General features: G+C 44.2%; 1 protein-coding gene across 1 annotated transcript in view; it reads right to left on the minus strand.

The window, feature by feature from the left end:
- Positions 1-11: 11 nt before the first annotated feature.
- Positions 12-18795, minus strand: part of CCDC85C (coiled-coil domain containing 85C) — a 111128-nt gene continuing 92344 nt past the window's right edge. Inside the window, exons 5-7 of the mRNA XM_031066348.1 lie at positions 12135-12230; positions 5418-5516; positions 12-3771 (exon numbers count right to left, since the gene is read on the minus strand). Of these exons, the coding sequence (XP_030922208.1) occupies positions 3682-3771; positions 5418-5516; positions 12135-12230 (285 nt within the window). The 3' untranslated portion in view covers positions 12-3681. The remainder of the gene's footprint in view (positions 3772-5417; positions 5517-12134; positions 12231-18795) is intronic.

An 18795-nucleotide genomic window follows, 5' to 3' on the forward strand; every position in this document is an offset into this window, starting at 1 on the left:
GTGGTCTCCCATATCTTACTCATCAGTTTATTTAAAAAGAATGTATTTTATTTTATTCAGCTAGAAGTATACACTATCACAATCAATCTCTTACTTCATTTTTACTAAAATATTTCAAAAGAATGTTTTACACACATTATCAAAAAAAACCTGTACTATTACTTTCCTTCCCCAAAAAAGCCAAAGTGGTTCAATAATAGGTAAAAACGTGTGCTAAGGTCTAAAGAATTTTGCTATATACACAACAGCAGGTGCTAACTTTTCCAGTTCTTTGTAAATCATATACAGAAAATATAGCAGGGCTGTAAGATCACAGGTTTAACAGAAATCAAACTTTAAACTGATTTCTAAAGCAGCACAAATAGACTTTCCCCACATTATGAAAAATATACAATTTTATCACTTTACAGTCATGCACTTTGAAAAAGATCAGTAGTACTCTTCCCCCCCAGCTTCTAGAAAGATAAAAGGTCACTTTAACACTGATTTCATTTAATATCTAATATTTGGATAAAAATGTGCCATTCTCAAACAAGGTTGTGCTCAGCAGTCTTATCAAGGTGCGAAGAGCCAACTGAAGCTGGTTACACTGCAGCATTTCAGGAACTGGTAGGGAAACACTGCTTACTCCAGTCACTCCAACAAAATGTGATTTTACCTTCCTTAAGCAAGCAAAGTCCATTTGTAAACACTGGATGCTTTCTTTGCCAGAGGATTGCAGAACCCAGGGCTTCAATCTTGAAGAAATTATCTTGGGCTATTGCCACAAATATATGAATTTAATAGCCACTATTGCAAGGGATGCTCCCCTCCAACTTTGTGTACAAAACTCCTCAGGTAGTTTTCACTGAATACTGAGCGCATAGGTAAGTGAATTTAAATATGCATATAAAATATCTGTTTAGACAGCTGAAAATTCAGCACCCAAGTCATCCTGTAAAGTCATTGAGCATCATTTTACCCCAGGAAGACATTTTATAGCTCAAATGGAATAAGTATGAAGATTGGCAAGCCTAAAAACCCCTAAACAGTAACACTGTAAGGTACAGCACTGCCATGTTCTGCAAAATCAGTGATGTGCATCTTACATTGAAGATGATAAATAAAATCTTAAAGAGGGCAGTACCCTATGAGTATGAAGTTTGTTCAGCTGAACTGCTGGCTACCCTATAAAGTGGCTCTTCAGGATTTACAGGGCTAATTGACCTCAATTGCAGCACTGTTTCCCTTTTAGGTGAGATCTGCAGGTGGAACAAAACAAGGTTTGCTTGAAGTCAATGAATAGATTTTGAGAGAGATTTGAGAGCAGGGAATATTTGAGTGGGAATTACATAGTGGTGAGACTAGTAATCTGATGAGTATAGCTCCTATCTTGTGAGAGGACCTGCTAAAAGCCTCATATACCCCTGAAATAGCAAGCATGTCATGAACACAGTTAACTCTCTCCAAGTGCTGGCAACTTGTGTTGCTTTAGTTTAAATTCACTGACACAAATCAACCTGGTTCCAAATATACTTCAACTCTCTGCTTAATCCAGCAATCAGATGCCACCAAAGTTAAAATGGGCTTTCAAGCAGATAGATTAAAGTAACCCTTGTTTCGACTTCAGATGTTAAGGAATAATGATGCTGTGCTTTACATCACCTTTTCTGTTACAGAAATCTCAATGTATAAATTGTACAGGAGGAAGACAAGTAATCACCAATGGTGACTAGAAACTGGAGGTCAAAATAAAAAGCAAAGAGGAGGAAATCCAGAATCCTCTAAAGATGCTTAAAGGAGACACACTAGAATGGATTTTTCCAGACTCCATGGGATGTAAATACTATTAGACTGAGAGCTATCTAGCTCAGTGTTTACTGACTGAGCAGTAGTAGGAAATAATCCACTGGTGGGTGTGTGTGTGAGAGTATGCACTTGTGTTTTGGGGGTGGTTCTTGGTTATTTTTAAATAATCTACTCAACTGTTACATTTCTATTTCTGCAATGAATAATGAAGTGGTGCTTACTCTTACTGGTTATTTTGTATTTTGGTTGTCTTCTTTCTCTGTTTTTTTTTACTGGTTACAGGTTTCAGCTCTGACACTGCAAATTCTTCAGCCAGGCAGCTGTAGTTTATTGTACACCACAGGACCAATTACCTTTCATAATTCATAATAAACCACATGGGTTCCTTGGTATTGTATTGGTGCTCCATGTAATACAATACCACAAGTCAAGAACTCAACTGGTAGAACAAATTAATTTAGAGGAAGAACCTGTCCAGCTAATACAGCTGTCTATAGCTGTGACTGATTCTTGTAGGGAATAAAAACAAAGTAATGGTGTTTGAGGTCATTACATCCTACAACTAATCACTAAAATCGATGCAACTTTTGAAGAGGAGTCTTTGACCTTTCCACATGCCTGTCTTTAAAATTATTTTACACCAATGAGTTCTAATAACGAAGCCCCGCTTCCTTGGACTATTGGGATAGAACATCTAATGAAATACAGGGACAGCTGCTGTGACAACTTGGAAAAGGAGGGAGTCAAATTCTTACAACTACACAGGCAGCTACTCCACAATAGCAAAATGTAAGTCCCATTGTTTTATATACAACCATTTGAAGAAGCAAAAACCCACTTGTTTTGGTTCATTAACAAAAATAAAGCTTGAATGGCAGGAAGTAGTCTCACCTGACACCCTGTGTTTATGGAGTTTTTATTCAGCTCTGCAAGGTTGTTGTTTGGTTACCTTACACAGGAACCAGTATAGGTAAGGGATCCAGCAAGAACATTAAAAAAACCCACCCCAAATCTTCCTTATGTGAAAGATGAGCTGCTTTTGAAGATCCTGTGAAAGCCATAAGCACTGTCAGGATAGCAGTTTCTGCTGAATTATTTCATAGTGAAAGCTTTACATGAAAAGTGTTGCCATTTTTGTAGGGAATACTGTTGTGTGGCTAAGTGACTTCATCCACATTACATCTGTAGAAATCTTGTGTCATTTGATCATGAAAAATTGTTCATTACCACCTGATATGGAGTCTTAGCCTTTATGTACATTTGTGTGATGAGTACCACCGTACAATGTAGGGCAGTACAAGTGTTTTTAGCTTGCCACTCAGTATTTTACACAGAGCCTTGTGAAAACAGTTGCATGTCATTCTTCAAAATAAGGACCTCCAAAAAAAGTGTCAGCAGCTCATGAACTTGGCAGGCAGTAAGCCAATGAATTTGAATTGCATTTTCCTTGGCTGCCTGGAGCCACTAACCTGGCTACGAATCACAGACAAGCAGGTGGACAGGAGCAATACAAATGGTGACTTCTCTGCTGGTCAAGGGTTCTTCTTGTTCCTCTTAGAAATTCTCTTGAGTTAGTTAATTCTACAAACAGACCATTACAACAAAGCAGGTTTGAACTACAATAAAAATGATGCAAGTCTGGCATTATTGGATGGTTACCCGGTGAACAGTAGCTCCAGAGCACCACAGCCTGGAAATCAGGCCTTTAGCTGCCATATTTACACTATTGTTACAAAAAAAAAAAAAAAAGTTGGGAAAAAAAAAAAAAGAAGAAAAAAGGAAACCCTGAAAAACCTCAACCCCAGCTCCCAAAGAACAGGCAGCCAGAAACACTGAGCTCTGCCTCTTTAGTCTTCACAGAATCCATCACTTCCAGTTGCCAGGACAGTGTTCCTACAAGGGACCCTTGAACTGGTTTCCTGACAGATGTTGCCTGATGGAGGGTTTGGAGCTCGCAGCATCACCCAGCTTTCGCCAGACAACCTGCAAGAAAAAATAAAGGGTTTGGGGAGAGAAAGACAGGAATTAAAAACAAAAACCTGCAAGAAAACATAAAGGGTTTGGGGAGAGAAAGACAGGAATTAAAAACAAAAAAAAAAGTCCAACAGCAAAGCCACCGAGGAATAGCAATATTGTTTTAATTGCAGTCTGAAAGCCAAAACCAGCCCTTTCCTAGAGCTGGGCTGCAGTTCTCAGCAGGGACACTGGATGGCATCTTTGCACCAGTTTCCAAGATAAAAAACCATTGATGCATTTTTCTAATTAGTCCCTCTTGAAATTAGAACCGTTTTTGCCTGGGGTAATAGCATAAAACAAATACACTAGATTCAGAACATAAGTTCAGTGGTAGGTCAACCCTGCCATGCTTACAGAAAAGATGCTACCATGAACAGAAAAGATAATGAAAAAGATAATGATTAAAATGATATATACATGACTTTCTAAAAACATACATTTTATCACTCTAGGGCCACTATTTTAATAAAAAAATAAACTGCACAAAACTTTACAGCTGCCTTGAATCTACATGGAATGAATATTTAAAGAGAAAACAGCTGATGATAGACAAATAGAGATGAGTCAGTTTGGGAGGATGAAGTTACAGTATTTTACCTTTCCCCCAGCATAGCTACAAGGGAAATTAAGCAGACAAAACATTTTAAAAAGCAGGCTTTAATTTACTCTTTGCTTTGCTTATAAGGATCCAGCAACCAAAGTGAAATGCCTCAGCCCTTGCCAAGGATGCTCACAGTGATTTAGCTTGGCAAGGTGCACTTGTGTTCACACCTCCTGTTATGGTTAAGGTGGGTTTCAGAATTTAAAGAGAGCATTAGGCCCCTCTCAACTGCTGGAAGGCACTAAAGGATGCCACCTGGGCCCACCCCTTATGTGGACTTCAAAAAAAAGAAGGCTCATAGGCATTCTCCTCCCTACTCTGGGCAATTGAACAGCACATCCCCAACTACAGGTGACAGGGGGCTCAGGCTGTGTTCCAGCAGAAATCTCAAACTTTCTGTTCAAAGCTGGAGCATGGCCAAGGTGCTTTGAGGCTGGAGGCAATGCCATGACAGCAGCCACAGCACAGCAGAGCACTCACCATATGGGATGTGGCCAGCTCAGTTAACAGTGTGGGTGCCCGAAACATCAGCAGTGTTAATAGCACCCCACACATCATGATGCTGTTCAATGGCTCCAGACAAGATTCTCCCTCTGACATTATTACCACATGGTTTGGGCTCAAACCCGTTCAAGCTGTACAGCTTTAAACAAGGCAAGCAATTGTTGCTTAACCCAAACCAAGTCTCTTAAAGGCACAGGTGGAGACAATTGCTAACAGGGCTCTCCTAGTCAGGGACAGCCCCTTGCACATCTCTGGTCAGCCAGACCAGCTACTCCACAGCCAGGGAGGCAGCTAAATGGGAATTATCTACTGAGCTAAGGCTGCTCTGTGCAGGGAACAAGGCACTCAGATTACCCAAAACTGTGGTCAGCAGAGCCTCCACTCTTCCCTTGTGCCTATGGACCTCACAAGGCTTACATGCAGCAGATCCCTGTTCCTCCATACTTTTAACAAAAGGACCCCCAAGACCACAAAAGGAACCCCAAGAGCTGCTCGGAGGAGTTCTTACATTGCACATTTCACGAACAATTGCCTTCTCCTTTTCACTTAGGTCTTCTTCATAGTTGTCTTGCATTTGCCTGTCCAAATTTTCATGGACCTCAAGGACCTACAAAGAAACAGTATTACAAAACCATTATGATCTTCAAACAGTTATTTGTGTCCCTAAAAACATCATTAACAAGTATTTAAATTGGCAGGATTCACAAAGGCTCAAGACAAGCAAAGACAAACATGACATCAAGCTGGGCACCTCCATCCTCCCTGTTCCCCCAGCCATGTCCTGTCTCTGTCCCACCACCTTCATGGTGTGGCTGCTGCCAGTTCTGGGAACCATTGGCAGCAGGCTGCCGGCACCCACAAGTGCATCTCTCCCAGGAAGGCTGCTGGTGGTCCCACCTTCCAGGCAGCACCCCAACAAGCATGATGTTGTCTCTCACCATGTGCTGCCCACACCCCAAACCTCCAGAGCAGCTCAAGTGGGAGCCAGCCTGGCCTGACACATCCCACTGTCCTGGCCACCCCCACAGAGCTCCTTCAGGGAGAAAGTGCCCACCTGTGGCCAGCTGGTCCCTTGATCACAAAAGGAGATTTCAGCCTGGGGCTAAAGGCAGCCTTCATTTCCAGCTGGAAACACTGACCCCAGGGATATCCCTCTGTCACACCCACATGCATTCAGACAGTTCCTCCAGACAGACACATCCCACAAGGTGGGCACAGCACAGCACAGGAGCCCCCAGGTTTTACTCTTGCCTCTGTGCTGATTTACACACTCATAACACACACCTCACCCAGGGCTTCACCACTGCTGAGCCAGGTGATCAGCTCAGTGTGCGGGGCCAGAGATCCTGCAACCACCCAACATCATCAAACAGCCTGGTCTCGTTCACCACGGTGCATCCACACACACAGGAAGGTGTACAAGGTGTAGTCGTGTGAATAAATATTCCTACACATCCCAGGGAGGTACAGAGCCGTGCTAGGATGGGATTCAGCCTTTGCTGAGGGATGAACAGCACTGGCTGCTCCACAAAATGGAATACCAGGGAAGGAAGATTATCCCCAGGTCTGCTTCAGCACAGCAATCCTGCCGCACTCAAAATGAGTTACAAACAAAAATAGGTCATTCTCCTAGGGCCTGCAGCCTGCTTGGGACCAGTCTTTGCACAGACAGGAATTATCCACATCCATTCTAAGAGAGGAAGGGCAAGAGGAATGCAAAAAGCATGTACGTGCTGGCAAAGAGAGCATCTATTTTCTGCTAAAGAGGAGAGAATTAATTATTGATCCAGCTGGACTCACACATTGAACTTGCCTGTCTGGAGCCTGTGTGCTTCCAAAGCTGGCTGCACAGCCAGCAGCCTGCAGGAGCACAGCCTGGCATGGAGCACCAGGGCTGCCTGCCTGGCAGCCAAACACTGCCTGTGTCCACAGGGCAAGTGTCAAGGAAACCATGGGGTAGATTAGTTAAAGATCTCATCAACCTCTGCTTTCACCAGCCATCCCTCTTGCAGGCACAGGAGTCTCAGTGGACTAAAATAAACTGCTTTTCTACAACTTGTGCTTAAACTAAACCCACATTCCTTAGCCCAGGAGGTGTGAAAAGGTGGCACAGCATATTATTTCCTTCAGTGGAAATGTATTTTAATAGTGTTACCCAGCCAGAGCTGGAGCTGAAAGATGATCAGATGGAAGTTATGTTTGTATTTAATTTCTGAATCTCATTTACCCTGGAAATCATCCTGCTTCCCAGGCTCAACCCATGTCTGGCTAGGCACTTTGTAAAGATGTGTTAGCATCTTGGGTATGGGAAATGGGATTCATAGTGATAAAATGCAACAGCCTATCCAGGAAAGGCATGTTGGAAGAAAATACACTCTGAAGAGTGGAATAACCTCCTGAAGAAAGACAGGAAGGCCTTTCCTTAGTGCTGACCCAGCCCCAGCTATTCTCAGATCCTGCCAGATGCCTCCTCAGCTGTTTAGAAGGACCAGGTTAATGTTCCTCCAGTTACACCACTGGGGAATACAAACATGCCTTCACATCAGCTCTCTCTGGATCAGTAAAGTTCAAGGGCTGTGCATTCAGTGTGGGTCTAAGAAACTGGGGTCTGTCCTTCTGTGCTTTCTGCCACCTCTCAGCCCAGGAGCCTAAAGGAAACACACAAATGCACCCCAGGCTCTAAGTGGCTCATGCCATCCCCTCCTTTTTGCTTTTCATCAAGCTGCACTGACAGCACTGGGTCCTTTGCTGACACTGCAGCCCTTTGTGATCTCCCTGGGTTAAATGCCAGCCAGTGAGAGCAGCCTGCTCTGCTCAGGCATGGGGCTGGACTGGGAAATGCTGCTCTTTCGCACAGGGATGTTACTTCCCAAAAACAACTCTCACCTTGCTCTCTGTGGGCATGCTGGCTTCTCTGGCATTTTCCCTGCTGATACATAAACTGAGGAACACCTCAAGTGTTCTTTGAGACCACACTGATGTCTGTGAGCCAGGCAGTGTCACCTCCAGGTCACCTGATGCCACATCCCTTCTGACTTGCTGTACTGACCCCATATGGCCAAATATATTTTAAAACAAATGTTCAATAAAAAAAAACACCACTAAGGAGTCTGAATGACAGTAGTAAAGGTTTGGAAGGGAAGCTGAAAGTTGAGGTATTCATTTCTGCAACACAAAGCACACTGAGATTGAGGGATACTTCAAAAATTTTGCAAACCTCACTAATTTTGTTGCTTCATAAGTCAGCTGGACACAACACTGGGAAACATCCTGCTTCAGCAAGGGAACAGTCCATATGCCCTGCTAGGATTTTTCCCTAGTTCTGGAAGGCCAAATCCTGTCTTATCCACAATTAGTGGGAGTGATGATCACCTGCTTGATAGCTCTGTGTGCATGGAAGAGGTCCAGGCTGCTGCTGTGGGGGCAGCTGGGTTATAGGCTAAATGTCATTCTTCTACATTTGTCTCCTCATCACCTCCCCACGTCTTTAGCAGGTTTGCTCAGTTCCTAAGAAAAGTGCTTTGATGTTCAGTGAGATACTGAGCTGTAGCATATGTACCTTTTATTCTTGTTAGCAAAAACAGCTGTTAGGAGTGCCAACCTGTCATCTTGCTCCTTATTTAGTAGGTGCAAACAAACAAAACTATTTCAGAAGGAAAAATAAAGAAAATCCTAAACATGCTCAAGGAAGAACCTGTGCTAAATTGCAGGCAGTACTTCAGCCACACAGATGGAATTTAGCTGGCAGAAAATCCCAAGGAAAAAGCCTAGGGGATATTATGTATGTGGGTGCAGACAGGGGCAGTCCAGAAGCCCTGCAGATCCATGTGGAGTGGACTGTCCCTCAGTGGCTTTTGCTTGGGCACAGAGCCACATCCTTGCAGCCTCATCACTTGTGACAGGTTTGCATGTAAGTGTTCCACAAGACAAGCGGAGCCAACTGCACAGAATCATGGAATAGTAGAATGGTTTGGCACGGATGCCATTCATTAGAGCAGGTTGCTCAGAGCCCCACCCAGCCTGGCCCTGAACACCTCCAGGGATGGAGCATCCACAGCTTCTCTGGGCAACCTGTGCCAGTGCCTCACCACTCCACAGTAAAGAATTCCTTCCCAACAGCTAATCTAAACCTGCCTTCTTTCAGTTTAAAACCATTGTCTCTTGTCCTGTCACTATGTGACACAGAAGTCCCTCTCCCTATTTTTTATGAGTCCCCTTTACAGCACTGGAAGGTGCTACAAGGTGCCTCTGCAGCCTTCTCTTTTCCAGGCTGAACAACCCCAACACCCCCAGCCTTTCTTCATAGGAGAGGTGCTCCATCCCCTTGGTCATTTTCACAGCCTTTCCATCTCTCCTTGCCTTTTCTTGCAGCAAGGAGCTGGCCTGCTGAGCCATAAGGACTTTGTTTCTCAACCAAGCAGTGTTTCTTCCAATATCTGCTATGGTACAGCCAAAGCACAAAGTTCTCATTTGTAAGCTGCTCTCTTCTCAAGAGAGAGTCATGGTCTGTGTCACAGGAGGTGAGGGTGTAAGGCAGCAGCTGCATCCAGCTTCCCACCTGCAGGGGCTGGCTCTGGAAAAGCTGCCCCGTTCTGCAGGGGGCAAATAACACCTACTCCATCTGCTACAGCACGACGTGGCCAAAAAAGGTCTGCAGCTGGAGACCAACACCTACCAACTATTTCACTGTGCCACAAGGGAGGAGGAGAGATTGAGACCATGACCAGATTCCTCAGGCTTTCAGTTTCCAGATGATCCTTGGAAATGGGTCACAGGATAGAAAAACAGACACCTCCTCATCCCTCCATGCCACACTGACCTACAGGAGAATTCCCTCCTCACCTCAAATGTGAGAACATTTTTAACCCCAAGTGAGTGAGCAGGACACATCATGTGAGATATTTATGGCCCAAGAGATGTGACTGCTCTGTCACCTGCTCCCTGACTCAAGCCATGGCAGTTTCCAGGGTTTTGGAGACAGACAAATTCACCTCACCAGCCAAACTATGAAGTCGCAGAGGAGGATTTCTTCTGAATTTCTTCTAGCCCTTCCTAGGAATCCACAAAGCTCTGAAGCAGAGGGATTACTAATACATGCAAACACCCAACCATCCAAGTTCCTTTCAATTCCTTTAAATGAATCATTGCACCAGACCTTCCAAACTTAATTTCCAGTTTCCATAAATCTTCCTTATTAATTTGCAATCCTTTTCATATGCTTATCAAATCACATCTTAAAACCATTTATGTTTCTTGCCCTTAGTGAGAAATTCAGTCCTGCAGTTCCTAAAGCAAATAGGAAACTAATTGCTCCCCAGAAAATGATCATAATCAATTTAGAAGTATTTGATCTTGTAATTTAAAAACACTACCAACTCTGCTTAATACTATCCCTCACCACCACCTTGCCAAATGCAATGAAGAGAGGAGCAGAAAGGTGTGAACTCCACAGACTGGGAAGAAAAAGCCAACAGCAGTAGTCTGGACTGCATCAGAGCTTTGATGATCAAATACAATCAAAGACAAATCAATACAAAGTGACAGAAAAACAAAGGTTCACATGGGTTTGCAACATTCTGCAAGGCAACAGTTCAGCAGATCCATCTGTATGTATATATATATATAAATATATGTATATATCTATACACACACACACTCAGAGGAGAAATGTCACCCACAAGCACATTGCAGCATAGTACAGGATGGAGCTTTCTGATAGCACAGGGCCATTCACAACAAGCAAAGAAGAAACTTGTTGGAAAACACAGGACAAATATGTGGCAGCAAGTGAACTGCCACTTGTGTGGTCAGCTCCTTTGGGAACAAGCAAAAGGTGTACTAAAGGTATTTCTTAATCCTTGACCATGGTGGACATCCTCCTCTTAAGGACTTATACAATCAATCAATAGGAGTCATACAATTTGAATGTATAAAGTCTCAAGAAAGCTGAAAAATCAAGATTTTCAATTTGAAGGATCATTTATAATTTAAATTCTAATTAGATCCAAATGAAATCAAACTTGTCTTGCTTTTAATAACTACTTGAGAAATAGTGGCATTCAATATCTTCCTGGGATCTGGCAACTGCCCAGTGGAACCAATGTCCTTGCCAGTCACACTACTGTTTCTCCTAACATTTGCTGGTTTTAACACCACCACCATCACAACATCTGTCCTGGAGCCAAGAGATCCTGGACAGGCATGATATACTAAGATAGAAACACTAAAAATTATAAAATTTAGGGAATTTGTGCATCATAACCATGAGCAACATCAGTGCCATTTATTTATCTGTCAGATGTGGAAAGGTACACAGGAAAGAGCTTTGTAAGCATCTGTCTCCAGGTCTAAGATCATCCAAGCTGGTGATGCCACTGCTGGACCTTTTCTCCAGCTAGGACCAAAGGAATCTGAGCTCCAGAGCAGCCATCCAGGAATCTTCCTTTGAGCTGATGTCTCTTCAACCCTGTACAAAATTCTTCAGCTTCAGCAAATCCAAATCTATAAATCACTGTTTTTCAACCAAAGACTGATTTAGTTGAGACTTTCCATCCATCTCTATGGCATCATGTAAAGGATTTGTGCTTCTGTGTCTCTCAGATACTCAGAAGTATCTTGCTTAACTAGTTAAACATGTAGCACTGAGGAATTACACTTTTTCTGCTAATGGATGGTCACTAGAACCTGAAAGCTGCTGTGAAATCACAGTGCAAGTTTTCTCCTTTAACTCACCTAGCAGTCTCCCATGGTCCCATTGCCAATGGTCCTGACTTAATCCTTACTGATGATGCACATCCTACATGGGCAGGATGCCACGGTTTGTTTGTTGTATATTTTCATAAAATAAAATCTTTCTCCTTTGAAGACTGCTGTAGGATTTTCATCAACAAAATATATGAGGAAATGCAGTTTTTGTGTCCGTTTTTAAAACAGCATTTCGGCCACCACTGTCACCCCAGCAGCCCAGTTTACACAGGACTGATGAACACAAAGGGCAACCAACATATTCAGCATCAGCAGCATTTATTGGAGGTTTCCAACCCCCAAAAAATAGCTGTGCATAATCTTGCTTAGCTCTGCAACTATTTTAAGAAGCAATGCTTATTCATCATGATAGAGGTGCTGGTTGTCAATATCCTGCCTGTGTATTAACTTTGTGTTCAGTTGTTCTCACAAGCAGAGGCAATGCCCAGCTCTGACACCTCAGTGCCCCACACAGCCTTACCTTCATAGCATGCACCACAGCCTCTGGCTTCTGGCCCACAGGGACATACCCTGCTGCAGGGGAAGAAGCAAGATCAGATGTCATGCGAGCTGGTCCCTGTGGAAATCAGATAAGATATGTGTTAATTCCCCTTTGGGTGATTTAAGCAAGGATAAATAAAATATTCAGAAAATTTGACCACTAACTCATCTCAAATTCAATCCCCTTAGCCACCCTCAGAGACAAAAGACACCACTACCCCTTCCTCACAAGTCACTTGATTTGATAACATTGAAGTACCAGCACTCAGTCTAGATGTGTTCAGGCAGGAGATCACCCTGGTTTAAATCTAAATTGATTCAAGAAACATCTTTTGTTCATTTAGGATAGCTTTCCACAAGGACAAGATCAAACAGCATTTATCCTCCTAGACACGGGAGCAATGCAAACAAGATGATTTTCCAGCATCAAACAGTCATTTCTAAGAAGCTGTGCTCATGAAAGAAACAGTTGGCATAACTTCATTGCTTCTCTGGCAGTGCTTTCACATTGACATCAAGTACCGATCTTCAGCTACAGAGAAAATTGTGAAAGCAACCTTAAAACAAGCAGATGTCCAAACCTAATGTTGGCTGGGTTTGTTTCCAAAATGCTGGCCAGTCCTCCTGCATGAAGGATTCCACTGGGAAAGATGCCGAAATTACATTTTACAAAAGATTTCTACTGTCCAACCAGCCTTGTAAGCATTTTTCATAGGGTTTTCCTTTTTCTACAGGCATCCAGCTTGAATTATGAGAGACACAATATCTTCATTCAGTGAGACGCTCCCTGCCTGTCCCTAATATTTTTGCATTGCTTTGTAACTCCAGGAGAAATCAACAATGAAATCATTGACCAAACTTGTATTTAGCCTTCACATCCTTTAGGAAACACAAAGAATTATTATACTTGGGGGCCTCTGAAAGCAAATTGGGATGGCAGAGCAGCATGTAGCACCATCACAGGAATGCTTTCACACACAACACACGAGGCACTCCATTCACCTCTTCCCTGGTTTAAAAACACAGCATTTTTATGTTTTGTCTCATCACTTTGCCTTCCATGCCAAGGCCAGAAAGTTAGTTGTGCCAGAAGAATCACAGAATAATAGAAACACAGAATGGTTTGGGTTGGAAGGGACCCTAAAGATCCTCTAGTTCCACCCCCCTGCCATGGGCAGGGAACCTTCCACTGAATGAGATTGCCTAAAGCCCTGTGCAGCCTGGCCTTGAGCACTTCCAGGGATGGAGCATCCACAGCTTCTCTGGGCAACCTGTGCCAGTGCCTCACCACTTCTACAGAAAAGGAGAACCAATGGAGGGGCACTTTCTCAGCTCTCATTCTGCCAAATGTTTCAAGTTGTAGGGGTCTTTTTACTCATAAAAGCATTCATGGCATGCATTAAAGGATAAGATGGGCTAATCCATTAGGCTACAGACAAACGGGCACAGAGCCTTCCAAGCCCTGGCCACTGATGTGTGCCTAACCCATGCCACGACCAACAGCCGCTTACTCATAATAGCAACCTTCATGAACTGAGTTACAGGTGATACACAAACTTCCCTTGGACAGGGGTGGCATCTCAGAAAAAGGAAAGTTAGACTTACAAACGCCACAAAAATTGTCCAAGGTTATTTAACAGCCTGAAAAAGCTGCAGCACTCACAGGATGGGCATGGTTCTGGACCTAGTGGCAGAGTGTTACAGCTTGGCCACCTGGGAATACATCCTCAGCCACCCCATCCACAACATCAGACAGAAAAGCCAGAGGCTGAGGGGGAGCACTAGGGACTGGATCCAGCCAGTCTACAGCTGCAAAATGGGGTACACATTTCTCACAGGGCTGGTAAATGCCACAGAGTCCTTCCAGAATCAGCTTCCCACAGAGGTCAGAGACACCAATGCATGTATAATTACTCTGGCTTCATCATGAAAGATGTTTTCTTTCCATAAATGATCAGCTTCATGACAAAAGAAAGAAGAATATTCAGGAGTTTGTGGTCATACTTGATATGGATCTTCTCCTACGGCCCTCTTCAAAACTAGCACAGGAAATGCCAAACAAAGGTCTAACATCTAATATTTCTTTGGAGTTGAGAGTAATATGACAAAGTTAAAAGGAATTCTGCTGGATATTGCTGCTGACAACATTTTAAATGCAGTTTCCTGGCCAAACTAGAGTAGATCACGAGGTCTCCCGTATGAAAGACAGCAGCAGCTTCTCCTCACATAACTGAAGGCACTAATGAGCTACAAAGCACTTCCATGATCACAATCACTCTCAAAATTATTACAGAATACAAATGAAACAAAAATGATTAGAGAGAAATGTTTTTTCTAAAGAGCTTGATCATACTTAACCAATCACCATACTGACAAGATAAAAGCATTCTTACAAACACAGTGATATACTGGATATATTATATCACACAAAAAGCATTCACAGGGTCACCTTCCTTCTCAGACAAAGGCACTCAACTGAGTGGCCCCTGAACACAGGTAGAGAATTTGACTGAAGAAGAGGAAAATAACTTTAAAGAATGAGAAATGCAGCAAAAGAGGTAGACCCAAAACTTGCAGCCAAAGTCAAAGTTACAGATTGCTTCATCTCTAAAACAGGCATGATCCTTGATCCTTAGCTGGGAAGTCAAAAGCCCCAGCCAGCAGAAAGAGATCTCCAAATTGCTGAGTGCCATCATCAGCAATGGTGAGTGCACCAAGGCCACACCACTGCGCCATTGCCCCAGGCCACAGAGACCTCCCCACCATGCCAGGCTGGTGCTACAAAAGGTCAAACACACCTGTGAAGAAGGTGAGGGAGCAAGCAAGGATCTCACCAACATCCCCAGTCTTTGGGGGATGCCATCTTTGGCAGCAATGCAATCTCTGCAGCTATGGGATGCACCCAGTTAAAATACACACATGGCTAAGGGTGGCTCCATGTTCATCACTGCAGGCAGTGCTCCTTGTGCCGCTGCACCCTGAGGGAAGGCTCTTCCCAGACACACAAAGAGCCAGCCTTTTTTAAAGGGGTTGGTGCTTCATTCCCACTGATTTCATGTGGTTCACGAAAAAAGAAAAAAAGCTTCAGCCAAACTCCTATCAGCTTCCTGCACAGAGGCACACATGAAGGAGGCCAGAACTGAGGGGACTGCAGTCAGCAAGGAAAGAAGTGACAACATACCCAGCAGGATGCATGGCCAGCAGGATGCATGGCAGTCTTTGGAGGATGGAGGAGAGGAAAATGGGCAGAGGTCACCAACAGTGTCAGCTGAAGAGGAGGAAATGGAAGGAATTGGAGAAAAGGTCAAGGTTGCTATATTGGAAAACTGCCAACAGTGGGAGAAGGGAGGGAATGGGAAGGAAGAGGAGGATGTGTATTTTACCCAGCAGGAAATCCATTGAGGTGAAATGCAGAGGAGAGGGAACCAGAGATTTGAGATAGGAGGTTGGAAGTAGGGCAGGAAAAATCTCAAGAAGTCAGTGTTAAAGTAGTAAGTAAAATTGCACAGATGGAAGAGCTTCCTCATGCCTAGAACAGATGCATTTGGAAACTGTAGGCAAGAATTCCCACAGCTGCACCCCAGCACTCCAACTCAGCTAATCTGAGGACCCCCACCACTGCAGAAACCCATGCCCTTCCTGTTCCCTACAGCTGACATTTTCACAGACACAGGAACACCACTGACTCAGCACCCTGGCAGACAACAATAGCAAGGTTAATCTGGTTACATCCTAAGAAGCAGAAATTGTCCATACAGGCAAAAAGCAACATGGTGTGTTTTGAGGCAAGTGTCACTCTCGGTTTCCTCTCCCCGTCTGCTTTTGTCGAGCATGCAGTCTCTGTATTAGATGCACATATGGCTTTTCCACTTGCCAGGTTTTTATAGGGCTTGGTAGTTCAGAGGTGGTTTACTCTTCACCCTCAGATATGTGGCTGAGGCATTATGTAATTATATAAATGAATGGTGCCACAAGACTGCTCAGAAGTCACCAAAAATACCATTAAAATTTATAATAGAGATGTTGAGAAACAGCATACCACTTCCAGCTGCATCCACAGCCACCCCAGCAAAGGAAGAGCTGCCCAGCAGTGAGAGTACCTAATTAAGGTAATGCCTAATTAAGGAGAGGGGTATAGGTTATGTCTCTTGAGTGTCCAGATGCTTGCAGGAAGCACCTTTCTTCCCTATGCACAGGGTTTATCAACTACTGCACCTCTGAGACCCAAAGATAGCTCTCCTTAAGAAGCAAAAGTCCCAGGGAACCAGAGGCTGTGGAATTGTGTGTGACCCATCCTAAGCCTCCTCAGCAAATTGGTGCTTTTGCTTCTCTCCAAACCACTGTGGCTGCTCAGACCACTCGAGATTGCTGTGGCATGTGATGAGCTCAGCCTGGACAGAACAGCCCTGTCCCTGCTGCCAGGATGGTTCTGGGACTGCAGTGTCCTCAGAGGGCCCTGATGAGACTCTCTGCATCCCTCAAGGGAGGCAGTGCCAAGTACCCCCACATCCAGGCCCTTTTCCACAGGGAAAACCACAACAAGAGCTATTCCTCTGCTGCCCCTGTGCAGACAGCAGTACTGAAGCACCACATTTCCCTTCCAGCCCTCACTTGTCCCTCCATTTCAAGCAGATCAGTGCTGAATATTTGCTGGTATCAGTGATGGGACCAATGCACTTGTCAGAGCTTACTGCTCCCCCATGGCATCAGTCCCCTCCCCATACCATGAACACCAAAACCACGAATCCACCAGAGAAGCTCAATTCCATCTGAGACCCTCCCAGAAACCTCTCCCTGGAGCTGGCAGGGCTTGTCTCCAAGGCTGCATGGAGAGTCACAGTCCAGCTGTATAATTGACTAAGAGAAGAGAGAAACTCTGCAGTGCCTCATGCCAGAGCACCCTTGGAGCAATATGCTACATGCAGGGGATAAGTTCCCAAATTCTCTGTTGCTAGAATGACACTGACACCCTCCAACCCAAAGCAGAAAACAAAGCAAATCAAAGTAGCCCCATTCACTGCCCCAGACAAAAACCATCAGCAAAGCAACAGTGCTAATGTGAGAGAGAAAATCCCCAGACCACAAATAGTGCCAACGATCCTTTTCAATCTGACACCAAAAAAAATCAAGAGCAGATGCCTCAACTTGAGGCTGCTGGCCAACATCTGCTGCTGTGTGTCACACCACAATGTCATTACCAGGGTCTAAGACCAAGTTTCCCAACGAGTCCTTGCTGGCTCTGTCTGGCTGCATGGGATGTGGTCCAGCACAGATGCTGACAGGCACTGCCATGGATACTCCACTCCTGTGTACTTGGAGGACCAAAATTAACAAGACTCTTTGCAATAGGGCACACTGAGAAATCCCAATAATGACACATCTGCATGGAAGTAAAGTAAGGTTTAAAACATGAACATCTCTTCATAACAGGGGGAATGCTTTGGAACCCAAGAAGAAAAGAGCCTAACTGGGCATGACAGGTGTCTGCTCTTCTAGAGGTTTTGGATCAGAAATTAAAAAAAAAAAAGAACAAAGGAATTGTGATAAACAATTTCTCCTTGATTCCTCCAGGGATCTGAAAAGACATGAGACCTTGGGCCTGCCATCAGTTTTCAATCTCTTTTTGTTCAATTATATTCTGTCTTTTAATGACACCCTTTCCTACCTCACTGCCAAGAGAGCTATTCCTGATCTGCAGAAAGACTGGGAAGTTTCAAAATCCAAAAGAGAACATCATGCTGATTTTACTTCAGCCAGCAGGAACAACCTAGGCACTGGGGATGCTTCGGACCAATATGGAACACATGAGCAAATATTAATGCTTCTGAGCCTCACATCTTCCCCTTGCCTTCTATTAATTTTTGTCTCCCATTTCAAAAAACAAGCATTTAGAATTCAAACCCGATTATATAAGCCACATTTTTCTAATGGCATACCTCAGACAACATTAAAGCTAAATGGAGTCATATCAGACACCGTGAAGTTTTTATTGCCGAGACAGAACACAGAAAATTACATTACATCAGGCACTGCCAGACAGCTCACAATAAAATTCCCAGGCATGTCTATTTATCTCACAATGGTTTTGTTTGCAACCTGCTCACCCAGATTTGAATTGTACTTGGACCCTTCCTTAGCACCTGTCACCGTCCAGGTGTTTTAAATAAATAAAAAATAAATAAAGGTGTCAATGCCACTCTGCAAATTAGGAACTGTTAAGAGACAAGCAGGAGGCAGTAACATGCAGTAACAGTTCATGGGAGTGGGTGGCAGGGCCAGGACCGTGGAAAGGTGCCATGGCTGGCACCCCAGCCCTGCTGTGCTGACAGAACAGGGGGCCCAGCACAGTTTTGTTTGTGAATGGCACATGTGGCTACAAGTTAAAGGAAGTGCCTGGAGCAGCTCCAGCCAGGCAGTGCTGGGGCAGATGGGGGAAAATCAGCACCAAAACCAAGGACTGAGAGCACAGGGGCACTCTGGCACGGGAGGAGGGAAGGCAGGGAATGCACCAAACCCCTGAAGCATGGTGTCCCCATCACAGGAGTGCACAGGCAGCACCAAGGGCAGCACTGGGCTCACACAGACTGATGGTGCATTCAGAATGAGAAATCTCCCTGCACACAAAGATGAGGGGCATTCCT

The sequence above is a fragment of the Geospiza fortis genome, unplaced genomic scaffold, assembly GCF_000277835.1.
Source record: "Geospiza fortis unplaced genomic scaffold, GeoFor_1.0 scaffold23, whole genome shotgun sequence".
Lineage (NCBI taxonomy): Eukaryota > Metazoa > Chordata > Aves > Passeriformes > Thraupidae > Geospiza > Geospiza fortis.